At 37.0% G+C, this 20,820-nt stretch overlaps 1 protein-coding gene across 1 annotated transcript in view; it reads right to left on the bottom strand.

Annotated features, from left to right (window-relative positions):
• LOC133654258 (protein SOGA1-like) overlaps positions 1-20,820 on the bottom strand; it is a 232,345-nt gene that overhangs the window by 36,105 nt on the left and 175,420 nt on the right. The window contains 10 exon segments of the mRNA XM_062054484.1: positions 935-1,015; positions 1,017-1,103; positions 1,184-1,300; positions 3,290-3,520; positions 8,974-9,042; positions 9,144-9,224; positions 12,446-12,661; positions 15,030-15,285; positions 17,750-18,317; positions 20,504-20,657. Of these exon segments, the coding sequence (XP_061910468.1) occupies positions 935-1,015; positions 1,017-1,103; positions 1,184-1,300; positions 3,290-3,520; positions 8,974-9,042; positions 9,144-9,224; positions 12,446-12,661; positions 15,030-15,285; positions 17,750-18,317; positions 20,504-20,657 (1,860 nt within the window).

The raw sequence follows: 20,820 nt of genomic DNA, 5'->3' as shown, positions 1-20,820 counted from the left end.
GTGAATTGTGCTGTATAATAGACTGTATTTATATTATTCACATGTGAATTGTGCTGTATAATAGACTGTATTTATATTATTCACATGTGAATAATGCTGTATAATAGACCGTATTTATATTATTCACACGTGAATAATGCTGTATAATAGACTGTATTTATATTATCCACATGTGAATAATTCTATATAATAGACTGTATTTATATTATTCACATGTGAATAATGCTGTATAATAGACTGTATTTATATTATTCACATGTGAATAATGCTGTATAATAGACCGTATTTATATTATTTACATGTGAATAATGCTGTATAATAGACCGTATTTATATTATTCACACGTGAATAATGCTGTATAATAGACTGTATTTATATTATCCACATGTGAATAATTCTATATAATAGACTGTATTATATTATTCACATGTGAATAATGCTGTATAATAGACTGTATTTATATTATTCACTTGTGAATAATGCTGTATAATAGACCGTATTTATATTATTCACATGTGAATAATGCTGTATAATAGACCGTATTTATATTATTCACATGTGAATAATGCTGTATAATAGACTGTATTTATATTATTCACATGTGAATAATGCTGTATAATAGACTGTATTTATATTATTCACATGTGAATAATGCTGTATAATAGACTGTATTTATATTATTCACATGTAAAAAATACCTAAGTGTTTATTTTCTATTGTGAGCGAACTGTGGTGCTGAATTTCCCCAAGGGAAGTACTTTCTATTTTATTCTATGTGATCTTCCATTTGCTCATACACGTTGCGTAACCATGGCGACTGCAGGTGTTGAAAATGTCAGGATGGAAAGAGGCAAGGTGGACTGCTTTCAAACTATTGACAAGTAATTCAATGAAACGGGACACGTGATTATCGTTACTCTTCCGACTTCCTCACCTGAGTAATGAGGTTCTTCAGTTCGGTCCTCTTCACTTCCCATGATGCCTTGGCCTTGGCAAACTGCTGCGTCAGCTCCTGGGGAGCTTTGTCGCTCCTGCCGCAGCTCGCCGCTCAGATCCTGCAGCGCCACCTTCAGGTCTGCCAGCGTGCTGCTCACAGCGCTCAACTTAAAAAAAAAAAAGAAGAAGAATCTCTGTTGAGTGTATGTTCTTAAAGAAAGACAACGTGTTTGTTTATGTGACACACCTTGATTGCCGGGCCCAGCGCGTGTTCATCTGCGTCAGCCTTTTTGTCGGTTTGATGGGCGGGGCTCGTCAGGTTGTCTTCCTCCAATAAAATGTAGAGGTCCTTCAGGTTGTTCATCTAGGAAGACAATCGGAACCATCTTTTAGCTTCATTTAATCACTGCAAAAACTGAAATCTAAGTAAGATGAAATATCTCAAATAAGGGTGGTATTTGCTTATTTTCTGTCTGATAAGATCATTCTTCTCACTAAGCAGATTTTATGCTAGAGTGTTTTACTTGTTTTAAGTGTTTTGGTCCTAAATGATCTCAGTAAGATATTACAGCTTGTTGCTGAGATTTGATGACCTATATTGAGTAAAACATGCTTGAAACTAGAATATCAACTGATGCAAAGCGGTGTCATCAACACTCACAAGTATAAAACTACTTTTTTAAAGTGATAATTTCTTACTTCAAGCATGAAAAAAAAAATCATGACTTTGACACAATTTTGTCTCATAATTAAAACGGATGGACTTTGCTAGCACAGTACAGTAAACTGACAGTTAATATTTAAACATTTAACATGTGACATTTGTAACAATTTTGAAGAGAAATAGTTCATGCACATTCAAATGAATTCTTAAAAATTACAATTAATTTTTTTTTTGCCGAAAGCCGGGCTGTATATATATATATATATTAGGGCTGCAACTAACGATTCATTTGATAATCGATTAATCTGTCGATTATTACTTCGATTAATAATCGGATAAAAGAGACAAACTACATTTCTATCCTATCCAGTATTTTATTGAAAAAAAACAGCATACTGGCACCATACTTATTTTGATTATTGTTTCTCAGCTGTTTGTAAATGTTGCAGTTTATAAATAAAGGTTTATTAAAAAAAATAAAATAAATAATAATAATAATTTTTTAATTAAAAAAAAAAAAAAAAAACTCTGCGCATGCGCATAGCATAGATCCAACGAATTGATGACTAAATTAATCGGCAACTATTTTAATAATCGATTTTAATCGATTTAATCGATTTAATCGATTTAATCGATTAGTTGTTTCAGCCCTAATATATATATATATATATATATATATATATATATATATATATATATATATATATATATATATATATATATATATATATATATATATATATATATATATATTCCTCGCGCACTAATTGACTAAAAGAGCACGCACTTGGTGCGATGATGTCATGTTATCGATGGAAAAATGCATTTTTAGACAGTATGATTTACCTGAGCGGCTAGGAGACCCCGAGAGTAACAAGCGGTTGCCTTGTTGCCTTTCCATTAAGAAAAATAAACTAGTTTTTAGTATAGGTTTGCTGATTTCAAGAAAATGTAATTCCGAGCGCATATCATTATGTCAAGATAATGGCACTAGCATTTACTTAATTTAAGAATATTTTTCAACATATTGAGCAAAAAGATCTCTTTTTTTTTTTATTGCAAGAAAAGTGCACTTGTTATTAGTGAGAATATACTTATTTTAAAGGTATTTTTGGGTTCATCGAGGTTAGCTAATTTTACTTGTTTTGGAAAGTCTTGACAAGCCAAATTTTCTTGTTCTATTGGCAGATAATTTTGCTTAGTTCAAATAAAATACCCCTCATTTTTGTATTTTTTTTCTTCTCGTTTTTGAACACTGACTTTTTGCAGTGCAGATCATAAAAAAGTAAGAAGTGATAATAAAAATAAATAAAAAAAAAAAACACTTGGTACATGACATCCTGAGGTGGTTACTTTTCTTCCACCAAATACATACTTGACTGGTGCAAGATTTCTTTTAATATACGATTAAAATCAGAATAAATGAGAGTCATTTCGAAGCTTTCTCAAGGGGCTTTAATTGTGAAAAGCAACATTAAAATGCCATTATAGTGCATGGGTCATCTGCTTCCTGACAGAGAGGAGCTCTAATCTCATACTATGAATATCTAACTACTATTTAAAATGATAATATATCTGAGTACTGACAGATTAATAAGAGCCACAGAGGCAACTCGGATATAAGACGACTACTCTTACACTGTTTGGCCCAGTGCTGCGATTACATTGATGATGCAATCTTGCTCGTACCTCCAGGATGTCCTTCCACTCCGTGTCCTTCTTGCAGCCCAGCCTCCAGTGTTTGAGGAAGCAGCGCAGTTTGAGGCTGAGCAGCAGCAGAGCTTGTTTGAGGTGCTGAGACTCCTGCACCAGCAGAGTCCTCTCTTGGCCCCACAGCTTCTGCTGGAGCCGAGCCTGCAGGCCCAAGCTCTGCAGCTGGAAGTCCCGACGGAGCAGAGCCTTCTGCTGCTCCTCCTGCAGCTGAGAGGTGGAGGGACACTTGTTTACTTTCTTGGTGTGTTTGCTACTAGTGAGCAGTCTGTTTCTCCTGCCTTTTACCATGACATCATTACAGCTTTTGTAGCAACCAATCCTGCAGATTATTTCTGTCATATAAAAGATTGTTGACTATCGCTTTTGCAGTAGGTTCTTCAAGATAGTACATCACGTCTGTCATATGGAGGGTCTCTAATTACAGGTTTAACAGTAGCTCCTTAAAACAAAGTGGACCTGTCACATAGTGGATCTTTGACTGGTGTTTTACAGTAGGTTCTTAAAAATTACACCTTGTCATGAAAAGGATCTTTGACTGGTGTTTTACAGTACGTTCTTAAAAACGACACCTTGTCATGAAAAGGATCTTGAAAACGACACCTAGTCATGAAAAGGCTCTTTGACTGGTGTTTTACAGTAGGTTCTTTAAAACGACACCTTGTCATGAAAAGGATCTTGAAAACGACACCTAGTCATGAAAAGGCTCTTTGACTGGTGTTTTACAGTAGGTTCTTAAAAACGACACCTTGTCATGAAAAGGATCTTTGACTGGTGTTTTAACAGTAAGTTCATTAAAACGACACCTGGTCATGAAAAGGATCTTGAAAACGACAACTTGTCATGAAAAGGCTCTTTGACTGGTGTTTTACAGTAAGTTCTTTAAAACGACACCTGGTCATGAAAAGGATCTTTCACTGGTGTTTTACAGTAGGTTCTTAAAAACGACACCTGGTCATGAAAAGGATCTTCGACTGGTGTTTTACAGTAGGTTCTTTAAAACGACACCTGGTCATGAAAATTATCTTGAAAACGACACCTTGTCATAAAAGCTCTTTGACTGGTGTTTTACAGTAGGTTCTTAAAAATGACACCTTGTCATGAAAAGGATCTTTGACTGGTGTTTTACAGTAGGTTCTTAAAAACGACACCTTGTCATGAAAAGGCTCTTTCACTGGTGTTTTACAGTAGGTTCTTTAAAACGACACCTGGTCATTAAAAGGATTTTGAAAACGACACCTTGTCATAAAAGCTCTTTGATTGGTGTTTTACAGTAGGATATTGAAAACGACACCTTGTCATGAAAAGGATCTTTGACTGGTGTTTTACATTAGGTTCTTGAAAACGAAACCTTGTCATGAAAAGGATCTTTGACTGGTATTTTACAGTAGGTTATTTAAAACGACACCTTGTCATGAAAGCTCTTTGACTGGTCTTTTACAGTAGGTTCTTAAAAACGAAACATTGTCATGAAAAGGATCTTTGACTGGTGTTTTACAGTAGGTTCTTGAAAACAACACCTTGTCATGAAAATGATCTTTGACTGGTGTTTTACAGTAGGTTCTTAAAAACGACACCCTGTCATGAAAAGGCTCTTTGACTGGTGTTTTACAGTAGGTTTTTGAAAACGACACCTTGTCATGAAAGCTCTTTGACTGGTGTTTTACAGTAGGTTCTTGAAAACGACACCTTGTCATGAAAATGATCCTTGAGTGGTGTTTTACAGAAGGTTCTTGAAAACGACACCTTGTCATAAAAGCTCTTTGACTGGTGTCTTACAGTAGGTTCTTAAAAACGACACCTTGTCATGAAAAGGCTCTTTGACTGGTGTTTTACAGTACGTTCTTAAAAATGACACCTTGTCATAAAAGCTCTTTGACTGGTGTTTTACAGTAGGTTCTTAAAAACGACACCTTGTCATGAAAAGGCTCTTTGACTGGTGTTTTACAGTAAGTTCTTGAAAACAACACCTTGTCATGAAAAGGATCTTTGACTGGTATTTTACAGTAGGTTCTTGAAAACGACACCTTGTCATGAAAACTCTTTGACTGGTGTTTTACAGTAGGGTCTTAAAAACGACACCCTGTCATGAAAAGGCTCTTTGACCGGTGTTTTACAGTAGGTTCTTAAAAACGACACCTTGTCATGAAAAAGGATCTTTGACTGGTGTTTTACAGTAGGTTCATTAAAACGACATCCGGTCATGAAAAGGATCTTGAAAACGACACCTTGTCATGAAAACTCTCTTTGACTGGTGTTTTACAGTAAGTTCTTTGAAACGACACCTTGTCATGAAAAGTACCTTTGACTGGTGTTTTACAGTAGGTTCTTGAAAACGACACCTTGTCATGAAAAAGATCTTGAAAACGACACCTTGTCATGAAAAGTACCTTTGACTGGTGTTTTACAGTAGGTTCTTGAAAACGACACCTTGTCTTGAAAGCTCTTTGACTGGTGTTTTACAGTAAGTTCTTTAAAACGACACCTGGTCATGAAAAAGATCTTGAAAACGACACCTTGTCATGAAAAGGCTCTTTGACTGGTGTTTTACAGTAGGTTCTTAAAAGCGACACCTTGTCATGAAAAGTACCTTTGACTGGTGTTTTACAGTAGGTTCTTGAAAACGACACCTTGTCATGAAAGCTCTTTGACTGGTGTTTTACAGTAGGTTCTTAAAAACGACACCTTGTCATGAAAAGGATCTTTGACTGGTGTTTTACAGTAGGTTCTTAAAAACGACACCTTGTCATGAAAAGGCTCTTTGACTGGTGTTTTACAGTAGGTTCTTAAAAACGACACCTTGTCATGAAAGCTCTTTAAATGGTGTTTTACAGTAGGTTCTTAAAAACGACACCTTGTCATGAAAGCTCTTTGACTGGTGTTTTACAGTAGGTTCTTAAAAACGACACCCTGTCATGAAAAGGATCTTTCACTGGTGTTTTATAGTAGGTTCTTTAAAACGACACCTGGTCACGAAAAGGTTCTTGAAAACGACACTTTTTCATGAAAAGGATCTTTGACTGGTGTTTTACTGAAGGTTCTTGAAAGCGACACCTTGTCATAAAAGCTCTTTAAATGGTGTTTTACAGTAGGTTCTTAAAAATGACACCTTGTCATGAAAAGGATCTTTGACTGGTGTTTTACAGTAGGTTTTTGAAAGCGACACCTTGTCATAAAAGCTCTTTGACCGGTGTTTTACAGTAGCTTCTTAAAAATGACACCTTGTCATGAAAAGGATCTTTGACTGGTGTTTTACAGTAGGGCCTGAAAAATGACACCATGTCATATTAAGGCTGTTTGACTAGAGGTTTTACAGTAGGTTCTTAAAGTGTACCTGCCAAATAGAGGATCTTTGACTGGTGTTTTACAGTCAGGCCTTAAACGTGACAGCTTGTCAAATAAAGGATATTTGACTCCAGTTTTTGCAGCAGTTCATTTGAAACACAATACCTTAGCATGCCCGCCATATACTGTAGAGGATCTTTAGCTAGTGATTGTTCAATAAGTCCTTAAAAATAGCAGATCACTCCTGTCTTATAGAGGTTCTTTGACTATTGTTTTACAGTAGGGCCTTAACAACAAAAGGGTGCTTATTTCATATGAAGGATATTTCACTGTTTATACAGTAAGTCCTTAGAAAACAAAAGTGTACCTGTCATATATTTGACAAGCGTTTTAGAATGGGGCCTTAAAAACAACATCCTGTCATATAGAGGATCTTTGACACGCCTTTCTGTTGCAAGTCCTTAAAACAGCACAGCATGCCTGGCATATAGAGAATCTTAGACTCCTGTTTTTGTAGCCGGTTCTTAAAAACAACAGCGTGCTTCAGTCGTATAGAGGATCTTTGACTAGTGTTTTTTTACAGCACATATTTAAAAACAGGATAGGGGTCTTGTCATGCTGGAGATCTTTGACTAGCATTTTATGCAGTCCTTATATTTCTTGAATATATAGGATTTAAAAAAAAATTTTAAACACAAAATCTGAATAAAGTTGCACATTTGGGGATGCTTTGTGATACGATGCTAGCATATGCAGTACAGGAGGTGGGTAAATGTTGCAGAAAAGGTGTACAATTTATTGCGAATACAAATTAGGAATACTTGGTGGAAGTCTTCATTTAACAAGTTTAGTTTTCGGTGTTCATGATTATTTTAAGTGTGAAAAGGGGGATTAAATAGTTCTACCTCCATAAAAAGGTTAAGAAGATCCCATCATTTTGTTATTTTATACAAACCCCAAAACCAGTGAAGTTGGCACGTTGTGTAAATGGTAAATAAAAACAGAATACAATGATTTGCAAATCCTTTTCAACTTATATTCAATTGAATAGACTGCAAAGACAAGATATTTAACGTTTGAACTGGAAAACTTTATTCTTTGCAAATAGTAGCTCATTTGGAATTTGATGCCTGCAACATTTTTCAAAAAAGTTGGCACAAGTGGCAAAAAAGACTGAGAAAGTTGAGGAATGCTCATCAAACACTTATTTGGAACATCCTACAGGTGAACAGGCTAATTGGGAACAGGCGGGTGCCATGATTGGGTATAAAAGTAGATTCCATGAAATGCTCAGTCATTCACAAACAAGGATGGGGCGAGGGTCACCACTTTGTCAACAAATGCGTGAGCAAATTGTTTAAGAACAACATTTCTCAACCAGCTATTGCAAGGAATTTAGGGATTTCACCATCTACGGTCCCTAATATCATCAAAAAGTTCAGAGAATCTGGAGAAATCACTGCACGTAACATTGAATGCCCGTGACCTTGGATCCCTTAGGCGGTACTGCATCAAAAAGCAACATCAGTGTGTAAAGGATATCACCACATGGGCTCAGGAACACTTCAGAAAACCACTTCTACTATGCAAAGCGAAAGCCATTTATCAACAACACCCAGAAACGCCACCGGCTGCGCTTGACCCGAGTTTATCTAAGATGGACAGATGCAAAGTGGAAAAGAGTTCTGTGGTATGACGAGTGCACATTCCAAATTGTTTTTGGAAACTGTGGACGTCGTGTCCTCCGGACCAAAGAGGAAAATAACCATCCGGATTGTTATAGGCGCAAAGTTGAAAAGCCAGCATGTGTGATGGTATGGGGGTGTATTAGTGCCCAAGACATGGGTAACTTACACATCTGTGAAGGCGCCATTAATGCTGAAAGGTACATACAGGTTTTGGAGCAACATATGTTGCCATCCAAGCAACGTTACCATGGGCGCCCCTGCTTATTTCAGCAAGACGCAAGACAATGCCAAGCCACGTGTTACAACATCGTGGCTTCGTAGTAAAAGAGTGCGGGTACTAGACTGGCCTGCCTGTAGTCCAGACCTGTCTCCCATTGAAAAGGTGTGGCGCATTATGAAGCCTAAAATACCACAACGGACTGTTGAACAACTTAAGAATGGGAAAGAATTCCACCTGAGAAGCTTCAAAAATGTGTCTCCTCAGTTCCCAAACGTTTACTGAGTGTTGTTAAAAGGAAAGGCCATGTAACACAGTGGTAAAAATGCCCCCTGTGAAAATCATTGTATTATGTTTTTATTTACAAATTACACAATGTGCCAACTTCACTGGTTTTGGGGTTTGTACATGTCAATAAAGAGTTTTGATATAGTATTCAAAGATATTATCCTTCAGTTCAAAGTGATTCTGACCTGTGAGAGTCTGAGCGTGATTTCTCTCTGGCTCTTCCTCTCCTTCTCCAGCTCCTCATCATCTTGTAGCTTGGCGTGTGGAAAGGAAACAAAAAGAGAGAGTGTGTCAAATATCAAGTAGAATAACTGTAAGTCAGAGTTATTGTGCGCCTCACATGTGCATCACATACTTCTGTCTGCTCGTCTCCCGTCTCGTCTCTCGGGTCCGTTTCACCTTGGACCTCTAGCTGCTCCCTACAATCAGGTTGCTGCTGCATTCATGCATGGGCGAGTCAATGGAGAAAGAAATGACAAACATACAAAAGAAGAAGAAATTATAACGGGGGAGGGGAGGATATGGAAAAGAAAAACGACAAACAACAATTTGACAAACGTGTGGAGAATAACAATTAATGGCGGGTGTCACAAGACGAAAAAAAGGATGTAGAGGAAAAAGAGCTTGGTCAGAGAGGAGAAGGAGAGAGTGGAGAAGAGAAAGAAGAGCAAAATGGAGGGAAGGATGGAAGGCTGAAGTGAAGGAGGAAAAGACAGGAAGGCAGAGAGAAGGAGGGGAAGGATGAAAGGTCAGTTAGGAGGAGAGGACGGTGCAAAGGTGGAGGAGGAGAAGCGATGTGTGAAGGGATGGACATGAGGAGGTGTGACAAGTGCAAGAGAAAGAAAGAGAGGGGAGTTTACAAAGCAGGCAAGAAGAGGATGAAGGAAGAAGTGCATATAGTTGCAGAGAGAAAGAAAGGCGGAGGGGTTTGGACTCAGAAATGGCCTCTAATGGAGTCGACAATAAGCCTCAATTATGTACTTAACTGCACAATGTTGCACTAAATGGCCCAATAAAAACAATGTAATGATATTATCTTCAAGGAACAGCAACATAAATACGCCTTAATGTTTTTGTTTAGGAACATTTAATGCACACTGTAAACTTTTTGTAGGTCTCCAAAGTAATTCTACAGCTAATAAGAATGATTCATCGCTCAGTCCGTAGTAGCTTCTCAACATTAGCTGTAGGAATTATGGTTATGGTGTATTTACCATTGGAAACACTCACAAATGCGGTCTTAAAGGCCTACTGAAAGCCACTACTACCGACCACGCAGTCTGATAGTTTATATATCAATGATGAAATCTTAACATTGCAACACATGCCAATACGGCCGGGTTAGATTAGTAAAGTGCAATTTTAAATTTCCCGCAAAATATCCTGCTGAAAACGTCTCGGTATGATGACGTTTGCGCGTGACGTCACGGATTGTATGGACATATTGGGACAGCATTGTGGCCAGCTATTAAGTCGTCTTGTTTTCATCGCAAAATTCCACCGTATTCTGGACATCTGTGTTGGTGAATCTTTTGCAATTTGTTTAATGAACAATGAAGACAGCAAAGAAGAAAGCTGTAGGTGGGAAGCGGTGTATTAGCGGCCGGCTGCAGCAACACAACCAGGGGGACTTTGAGTTGGATAGCAGACGCGCTACCGTGAGTACGCAGCTTTGGCTTCCAAACATTTGATCGCTTGCCCGTATGTGCGTGCCGCTATGTGGATGTCACGTACGTAACTTTAGGGAAATATATGTGCTGTATGAACTTGTGAACGGTACTTTGGGCTGTGGGATTGAGTGTGTTGTGCGGGTGTTTGAGTTGTATTGGTGGGTTATATGGACGGTAGGAGGGAGGTGTTTGTTATGCGGATTAATTTGTGGCATATTAAATATAAGCCTGGTCGTGTTGTGGCTAATAGAGTATATATATGTCTTGTGTTTATTTACTGTTTTAGTCATTCCCAGCTGAATATCAGGTCCCACCCGCCTCTCACAGCATCTTCCCTATCTGAATCGCTTCCACTGCCCTCTAGTCCTTCACTCTCACTTTCCTCATCCACAAATCTTTCATCCTCGCTCAAATTAATGGGGTAATCGTCGCTTTCTCGGTACGAATCGCTCTCGCTGCTGGTGGCCATGATTGTAAACAATGTGCAGATGTGAGGAGCTCCACAACCTGTGACGTCACGCTACTTCCGGTACAGGCAAGGCTTTTTTATCAGCGACCAAAAGTTGCGAACTTTATCGTCGATGTTCTCTACTAAATCCTTTCAGCAAAAATATGGCAATATCGCGAAATGATCAAGTATGACACATGGAATGGACCTGCTATCCCCGTTTAAATAAGAACATTTCATTTCAGTAGGCCTTTAAAGGTACTATTTGCAATTTTGAGGGTGAAAAGAATGTGTGAATAAAGTCACTTAAATAAAGCAGAAACAACCTAATCAAACATCTTTAAATATCAACAAAGTCGTTTTTTTTTATTAAGAAAAAAAACAAAAATAATATTTTTGAATCATTATTATTTTTAATGTCATTCACAAGCAAGGTAAAAAAAAAAACGCAGCGTGTTTTTAAATTGTAAAAATAGGTAAAATTGTAAAAATATTAGGGCTGCAACTAACGATTAATTTGATAATCGATTAATCTGTCGATTATTACTTCGATTAATCGATTGATAATCGGATAAAAGAGACAAACTACATTTCTATCCTTTCCAGTATTTTATTGAAGAAAACCCCAGCATACTGGCACCATACTTATGTTGATTATTGTTTCTCAGCTGTTTGTACATGTTGCAGTTTATAAATAAAGGTTTATAAAAAAAAATAATGATAAAAACAAAATAAATTAAAACAATTAAAATAATGCCTCTGCGCATGCGCATAGCATAGATCCAACGAATCGATGACTAAATTAATCGCCAACTATTTTTATAATCGATTTCAATCGATTTAATCGATTAGTTGTTGCAGCCCTCAAAAATATATATTTAAAAAAATCATATATATTAATATTCACTTTAACATATGGTGGAGGTATTATTTAGGTATTTTTCGATATGTTTTATACTTCGATATATTGTTTCAAGAACAACATAATTTTTTTTTTACATATATGCATGTTTTTTAAGGGTGTTTTTTGTCATGTATTTTATATTTTATAGTACATCTGTATATACAGTACATGCAATTCTGTGTATTTTGAGGAGCATCTATAATAATATCTGTGAACAACAATTTCTCAAAAATTCCTAGATGCATACAATACAGTTAATATGTGTCAATGTCATGTGAGAAACAATCTCCATTTGAGGCCTACAGCAGGCAAAAAAACAAACTGGGTTAGGTTGTGATTGAACAGCATGCCACAGAAAGAGGCTTACACTGACTACTTAAATCTGACTTTTTATAAAGTTGTGTTTTTTAGGATATGGTTAAATCCTAAAAGAATGCATCATTTTTATGTTGAGTCAGATTTGAGTATGCATTGTAAATCCATTCCTATGTAAGAAGGGATTTGAAGATAGTGTGACCAGCAAAGTGCACGAGAACTGAAGAATGCATTTAAAAAAAAACAAAGACCAAACAAAGCATCAACAGTATCGAGAAAATGAAAAGGAATGACGAGGAGGTACGCTCAGCGTCTTTTACCTTCTCGGCTGCAGCCTTTAGTGCGTCGTCTTTAGCGGAAGGTGAGAGCTGGACGGGTGAGGTCAGGGGAGGCGGGCCCTCACCCACGGCGAGTGAGGATTTACCCAAGCTGTCGACACGCTCCACAAAGACCTGCAGCTGGCTGTGGAGAGCCTGGAGCCTGCTGGTCAGAGCTCCGACCAGGGGACGGTCTGCCAAGTCTGAAAGCTCCGAGATCTGTTGAGGTCACATTGAGAAAATGACACGATTTATGATGCAAATGGTAAATAAAAACAGAATACAATGATTTGCAAATCCTTTTCAACCTTTTTTCAATTGAATGGACTGCAAAGACAAGATATTTAACGTCGGAACTGGTAAACTTTGTTATTTTTTGCAAATATTAGCTCATTTGGAATTTGATGCCTGCGACATGTTTCAAAAAAGCTGGCACATGTGGCAAAAAAGACTGAGAAAGTTGAGGAGTGCTCATCAAACACTTACCTGGAACATCCCACAGGTGAACGGGCTAATTGGGAACAGGTGGGTGCCATGATTGGGTATAAAAGCAGCTTCCGTGAAATGCTCAGTCATTCACAAACAAGGATGGTGCGAGGGTCACCACTTTGTGAACACATGCGTGAGCAAATTGTCCAACAGTCGAAGAACAACATTTCTCAACCAGCTATTGCAAGGAATTTAGGGATTTCATCATCTAAGGTCTGTAATAGCATCAAAAAGTTCAGAGAATCTGGAGAAATCACTGCACGTAATATTGAATGCCCGTGACCTTGGATCCCTCATGCGGTACTGCATCAAAAAGAGACATCAGTGTGTAAAGCAGGGGTCACCAACGCGGTGCCCGCGGGCACCAGGTAGCCCGTAAGGACCAGATGAGTAGCCCGCTGGCCTGTTCTAAAAATAGCTCAAATAGCAGCACTTACCAGTGAGCTGCCTCTATTTTTTAAATTGTATTTATTTACTAGCAAGCTGGTCTTGCTTTGCCCGACATTTTTAATTCTAAGAGAGACAAAACTCAAATAGAATTTGAAAATCCAAGAAAATATTTTAAAGACTTGGTCTTCACTTGTTTACATAAATTCATTATTTTTTTTACTTTGCCTCTTATAACTTTCAGAAAGACAATTTTAGAGAAAAAATACAACCTTAAAAAAGATTTTAGGATTTTTAAACACATATACCTTTTTACCTTTTAAATTCCTTCCTCTTCTTTTCTGACAATTTAAATCAATGTTCAAGTAAATTTATTTTTTTTATTGTAAAGAATAATAAATACATTTTAATTTAATTCTTCATTTTAGCTTCTGTTTTTTCGACGAAGAATATTTGTGAAATATCTCTTCAAACTTATGATTAAAATTTAAAAAAATTATTCTGGCAAATCTAGAAAATCTGTAGAATCAAATGTAAATCTTATTTCAAAGTCTTTTGAATTTCTTTTAAAATTTTTGTTCTGGAAAATCTAGAAGAAATAATGATTTGTCTTTGTTAGAAATATAGCTTGGTCCAATTTGTTATATATTCTAACAAAGTGCAGATTGGATTTTAACCTATTTAAAACATGTCATCAAAATTCTAAAATTAATCTTAATCAGGAAAAATTACTAATGATGTTCCATAAATTATTTTTTTTATTTTTTCAAAAATATTCGAATTAGCTCGTTTTTCTCTTCTTTTTTTCGGTTGAATTTTGAATTTTAAAGAGTCGAAATTGAAGATAAACTATGTTTCAAAATGTAATTGTCATTTTTTTCGTGTTTTCTCCTCTTTTAAACCGTTCAATTAAGTGTAAATATCATTAATTATTAATAATAACATAGAGTTAAAGGTAAATTGAGCAAATTGGTTATTTCTGGCAATTTATTTAAGTGTGTATCAAACTGGTAGCCCTTCGCATTAATCACTACCCAAGAAGTAGCTCTTGGTTTCAAAAAGGTTGGTGACCCCTGGTGTAAAGGATATCACCACATTAGCTCAGAAACACTTCAGAAACCCACTGTCAGCAACTACAATTTGTTGCTACATTTGTAAGTGCAAGTTAAAACTCTACTATGCAAAAGCGAAAGCCATTTATCAACAACACCCAGAAACGCCGCCGGCTTCGCTGGGCCCGAGCACATCTAAGATGGACAGACGCAAAGTATAAAAGTGTTCTGCGGTCTGACGAGTCCACATTTTAAATTGTTTTTGGAAACTGTGGACGTCGTGTCCTCCGGACCAAAGAGAAAAATAACCAAGTTTCTCAGTTGGAACATTAAATATCTTGTCTTTGCAGTTTATTCAATTGAATATAAGTTGAAAAGGATTTGCAAATCATTGTATTCTGATTTTATTAATGAATTACACAATGTGCCAACTTGTTTTACACTGGTTTTAAGGTTTTGTATTATGTTGGGTAAGTGGAGCGTTACAATGTTTTGGTAAAATAATAAAGTATACTATAGTGACACCAGTAGGGCTTACTAGAAGCCCTTCTAGGCATATTTCCACATACACGCTTGCAATAAACAATTGTGGTACTATTCAAAATAGTTAACAATGGCATAATATAGTCTCTTTAACGAGAGAACTACAGTATACCGACCTGGCAGTGCGGCAGAGGTTTCTCCAGGTCACATGACTCCGCCGCCTTGTGATAGATGGACGGCGACGACGGCAGGCAGTTGGACTCCGGGGCGGTGAGGAGCTGTATCGCCGTGGAAACCAAGCGAGCCTGGTCCCTCATGGTGAGCAAAGCATCGTGGTCCTTCAACGCCTGGAGGCCGAACGCTTTGGTTTTGTGTTCGGAGTTCTCCTGCGACTCATTCTCCACCCCCAGTGGCTCTTTGCGATGTGGTGGACTGAAAGGAGTAGAAGCATCAGGAGAATTTTCTTATTTTGTGTTCGACTTTAAACATTGCACTTAAATGTACACAATGACGTCATGGTAACCACGCCCCCTAACCACACCCCCCACCGCCAGAGGTATTTTGGCAATTATTGGGAAACCCTGTATATGTTTGTACAGTGAACTTGTATGTGGATGAGCATCTTGTACATGGGTAAGTACGTATGTATGTACAAACCCCGTTTCCATATGAGTTGGGAAATTGTGTTAGATGTAAATATAAACGGAATACAATGATTTGCAAATCATTTTCAACCCATATTCAGTTGAATATGCTACAAAGACAACATATTTGATGTTCAAACTCATACACAAAATAATAAATAACTTAGAATTTCATGGGTGCAACACGTGCCAAAGTAGTTGGGAAAGGGCATGTTCACCACTGTGCTACATGGCCTTTCCTTTTAACAACACTCAGTAAACGTTTGGGAACTGAGGAGACACATTTTTGAAGCTTCTCAGGTGGAATTCTTTCCCATTCTTGCTTGATGTACAGCTTAAGTTGTTCAACAGTCCGGGGGTCTCCCTTGTGCTATTTTAGGCTTCATAATGCGCCACACATTTTCAATGGGAGACATGTCTGGACTACAGGCAGGCCAGTCTAGTACCCGCACTCTTTTACTACAAAGCCACGCTGTTGTGAAATAAGCAGGGGCGTTCCATGGATGGCAACATGTGTTGCTCCAAAACCTGTATGTACCTTTCAGCATTAATGGTGCCTTCACAGATGTGTAAGTTACCCATTTCTTGGGCACTAATACACCCCCATACCATCACAGATGCTGGCTTTTCAACTTTACGCCTATAACAGTCCGGATGGTTCTTTTCCTCTTTGTTCCAGAGGACACGACGTCCACAGTTTCCAAATCAATTTGAAATGTGGACTCGTCAGACCACAGAACACTTTTCCACTTTGTATCAGTCCATCTTAGATGAGCTCAGGCCCAGCGAAGCCGACGGCGTTTCTGGGTGTTGTTGATAAACGGTTTTCGCCTTGCATAGGAGAGTTTTAACTTGCACTTACAGATGTAGCGACAAACTGTAGTTACTGACAGTGGTTTTCTGGAGTGTTCCTGAGCCCATGTGGTGATATCCTTTACACACTGATGTTGCTTGTTGATGCAGTACCGCCTGAAGGATCCAAGGTCACGGGGCATTCAATGTTGGTTTTCAGCCTTGCTGCTTACGTGCAGTGATTTCTCCAGATTCTCTGAACCTTTTGATGATATTACGGAGCGCAGATGGCGAAATCCCTAAATTCCTTGCAATAGCTGGTTGAGAAATGTTGTTCTTAAACAATTTGCTCACGTATTTGTTGACAAAGTGGTGACCCTCGCCCCATCCTTGTTTGTGAATGACTGAGCATTTCATGGAAGCTGCTTCTATACCCAATCATGGCACCCACCTGTTCCCAATTAGCCTGTTCACCTGTGGGATGTTCCAAATAAGTGTTTGATGAGCATTCCTCCCCTTTATCATTTTTTTTGGCCACTTGTGCCAGCGTTTTTGAAACATGTTGCGGGCATCAAATTCCAAATGAGCTACTATTTGCAAAAAATAACAAAGTTTACCAGTTCGAACGTTAAGTATCTTGTCTTTGCAGTCTATTCAATTGAATATAGGTTGAAAAAGGATTTGCAAATCATAGTATTTGTCAGAATAATTGTATCTCAGTTATCACAAAACTTTGTGTTGCCATGAGTTCCCGGCGAGAAGACAAAAGCTGTCTTTGATCCTACCAAGAAGAAGGCTTGTAAAACTCCACTGTGTAGGATGGGAAGCAACATGACGGTGTTCTGTTTCTTTGATGTATTGTAATCCACAGAAAGAGTTTGTCTTGACCCGATAACTACAAAGCGGAGAGGACTCCCCTCAAGGCACCTTTTCTTTGAACTGTTCTGTGACCGAGGGCAACGGCTGTTTACGACCTTCTCTCTGAACTGTTTTACGACCTTTCCTTTGAACTGTTTTAATCAAAGGCGACGGCTGTTTACGACCCCCCATCCCTTAGAAACAGCTGTTGCCAAGTAATCAGGGAAAGTCGAAATAAAAAAGGAGGCGTACAATCTTTCGTCAGAGCGTGTTGGGAGACTGTCCAAGAGTACAGCCAGGACGTTTCTCCTCAATTGAGCCAAATGTAATTCTGTCTCTGTTTGATTCCTTGCTTCTTGTCTTGTTTAATAGATGTCATCAGTGTTTGAACCTGACAGTATTCTGTTTTTATTTACGATTTACACAATGTGCCAACTTCACTGGTTTTGGGTTTTGTATGTATGTATGTATGATGCATGTATGTGCGTATGAATGCATGTATGTATGTATGAATATAATTACTGCACATGTGTATGTATGAGCGTATGTAAGTATGTACAGTATATAAATAAATTCCATGTAAAAACAGCATGAAACTATACCTGATGGGAAGACAGTCTGCTGAGTCTCCAGCCTCTTCATCCGTCTCCAGAGACACTCTTAAAGATGAGGAGGACGAGGACGGCGCTTGGTAGGACGCCAGGTCACACCGCTGCAAGTTGGACAACAGCACTCTGTTCTCGTACTGCAGCTTTTTCACCTTCCCGCTCAGTTCTCCGATCTGGAGCCGGGCTACTCTGAGCTCCTCCTCCTGGGGGGGGACATCCGGGCTGATGAGGACGGCGGCCTCCCCCGGCGCGGAGGAGCGGAGCGCTCCGTCGTGGAGCGCTCCGTCGTGAAGCAGCCTCTCCGACAGCGACGCGGCCACAGAAGACAAGGACGACGTCGGTGGGGGCAGTTCCGATTTATAGCGGTTGATTTCGTTCATCAGGAGCTTGTTCTGTTCCTCCATCTCGATCAGGGACCTCCTCAGAAGCTCCGCCTCCTCCTCCACAAACTGGAGGTGCCTTTGGAGTTCCATGACGTTTTCAGACGCCGACGCGCCTCCTCCGCCGACGACCGCTGCTGACGCCGGACCACCGCTGGCATTGTTAAGTTCTTGAGGCCCATCTAAAGAAAATGGTCAAAATGGCGCCAATTAAAAGACGCCAATTACTCAAAACTAAGCCTTTTATAATGTTTTAACAATAATATGTGTTCCCAGAGGGAAGCTTAGTACAGAAGTAGGCTTCACTCAACGTCTTAACCCTCTGGGGTATACATCATTTCACAGCAGTTAAGTAGCGCCAGGACAAAAAAATCCTCAGGGAGTTAAGTACAGTAAATTCCATCCATCAATTTTCTACTGCTTGTCCCTCTCGGGTACAAAAAAAAGAAGTGGTATATATATATTTTTTTGCTAAAATCTCTCAACTTTAGTCCTAAATAAAAATACCAAAAATGTAAATGTTTTTGTTTTTATTTTTAACCCTTTGAATTCCCATCTGATCTAATTTTAACCTTTTTTTTTCCCCATAAAAAAATGAGTTATCATTCATAACTCATGGGGTACTTGGGGATAAGATCAGGCCTAAATACACATAAGATTAGTAAAAAAAAAAACTCATTTTGATTCACTTATTAATATTCAGGTTAGGGTAAGTAATTTTATGCACATTTTTCAAAATTTAAAAAACAACATAATTAGATTAATGAGCATTCAAAGAGTTTATATATATATATATATATATATATATATATATATATATATATATATATATATATATATATATATATATATATATATATATATATATATATATATATATATATATATACTGTATATGTGTGTGTGTATATATATATATATATATATATATATATATATACACACATATGTATACATATACATACAAATATATATACATATATATATATATATATATATATATATATATATATATATATATATATATATATATATATATATATATATATATATATATATATATATATATATATATATATATATATACACATACATACATATATAAGATAAGATCAGGCCTAAATACACATAAGATTAGTAAAAAACTCATTTTGATGCACTTATTTATATTCAGGTTCGGGTAAGTAATTTTATGCACATTTTTCAAAATTTAAAAAAGAACAATTAGATTAATGAGCATTCAAAGAGTATATATATATATATATATATATATATATATATATATATATATATATATATATATAGATATATATATATATATATATATATATATATATATATATATACATATATATATATATATGTATATGTATATATATATATACTGTATATATGTGTGTGTATATATATATATATATATGTATATATATACACACATATGTATACATATACATACAAATATATATAAATATATGTATATGTATATAAACTATATATATATATATATATATATATATATATATATATATATATAAAATACATACACATACATATATATATATATATATATATATATATATATATATATATATATATATATATATAATTTTGACATACCTAATTAGCTCAAATGGCTACTTAAATGGTTGAAAAACATCTTTTTTTTAAATTTAATTTAAAAAAATTAATTATCAAAGTTACTAATTATTGAACTGAATGCCCATTCGATCTAATTGCGTCAGTTTTTTTTATTATGAAAAATTTGCAAAAAACGAGTTATCCTAACCTAAAAAATAAAGCAATGCATCAAAATTTGTTTAATTACTAATCTTATGTTTATTAAGGCCTGATTTTTAGCACAGCACCCAAGCAATTTATAATTAATTGTATGGATGATAAGTCATTTTGTGCACATTTAAAAAAAATAAAATAAAAAAAAATCCTGGCCTGGCCTAATAATACTAAAGTGGGCTAAAATTACTTCCTAATGTATTATTGATATCTGAAAGAATTTGAAATAAAAATATTAAAATGGAACACAAAAAACCCTCTCAGGAAAAACATTATTCAAAACGGAGTTACACAACCAAAGTTATGGCCAAAAATAGAGTAAAAACACACACTTATGGACAAGCATAGCTCAGTAGCAATAAAACTACAACAAGGCTTAATGTACAAGACAACACAATTCCAAAACACTACAGCAGGTCCTCATGAAACAATTTAAAAAAGCATTAACAGTTACAACCCATCTGGTGTGGAGCACCACAATGTGGGCCATCATCGTTGTGAATATAAAAAGATCTAAAGTAGTGCTCTGTTAAGTTGAACCAGGCTGCAGTTACTGTACTTAATATGAACCTTGTACCTTGTGGCCCTTTCATGTCGTCCATCTCAGCTCGGAGGCCCCTGTTCTCTACCTCCAGCTCCACGATGCGTCGACTCAGCAGGTTGGCTTCTTCTTCCACCAGCTTCAGGTGAACTCTGACCTCTGCCTCCCGAGTGTGGGGGGAGTCAGCGACCTGACGGGAGTTCAATAGAAGAAGTCTCATTACTAGGGATGTCCGATAATGGCTTTTTTGACGATATCCGATATTGTCCAACTCTTAATTACCGATACCGATATCAACCGATACCGATATATACAGTCGTGGAATTAACACATTATTATGCCTAATTTGGACA

Source organism: Entelurus aequoreus, linkage group LG07, assembly GCF_033978785.1.
Source record: "Entelurus aequoreus isolate RoL-2023_Sb linkage group LG07, RoL_Eaeq_v1.1, whole genome shotgun sequence".
Taxonomy (NCBI): Eukaryota; Metazoa; Chordata; class Actinopteri; order Syngnathiformes; family Syngnathidae; genus Entelurus; species Entelurus aequoreus.
Note: the sequence above shows the minus strand (reverse complement) of the source record. Positions and strands in the feature narration are given on the sequence as shown.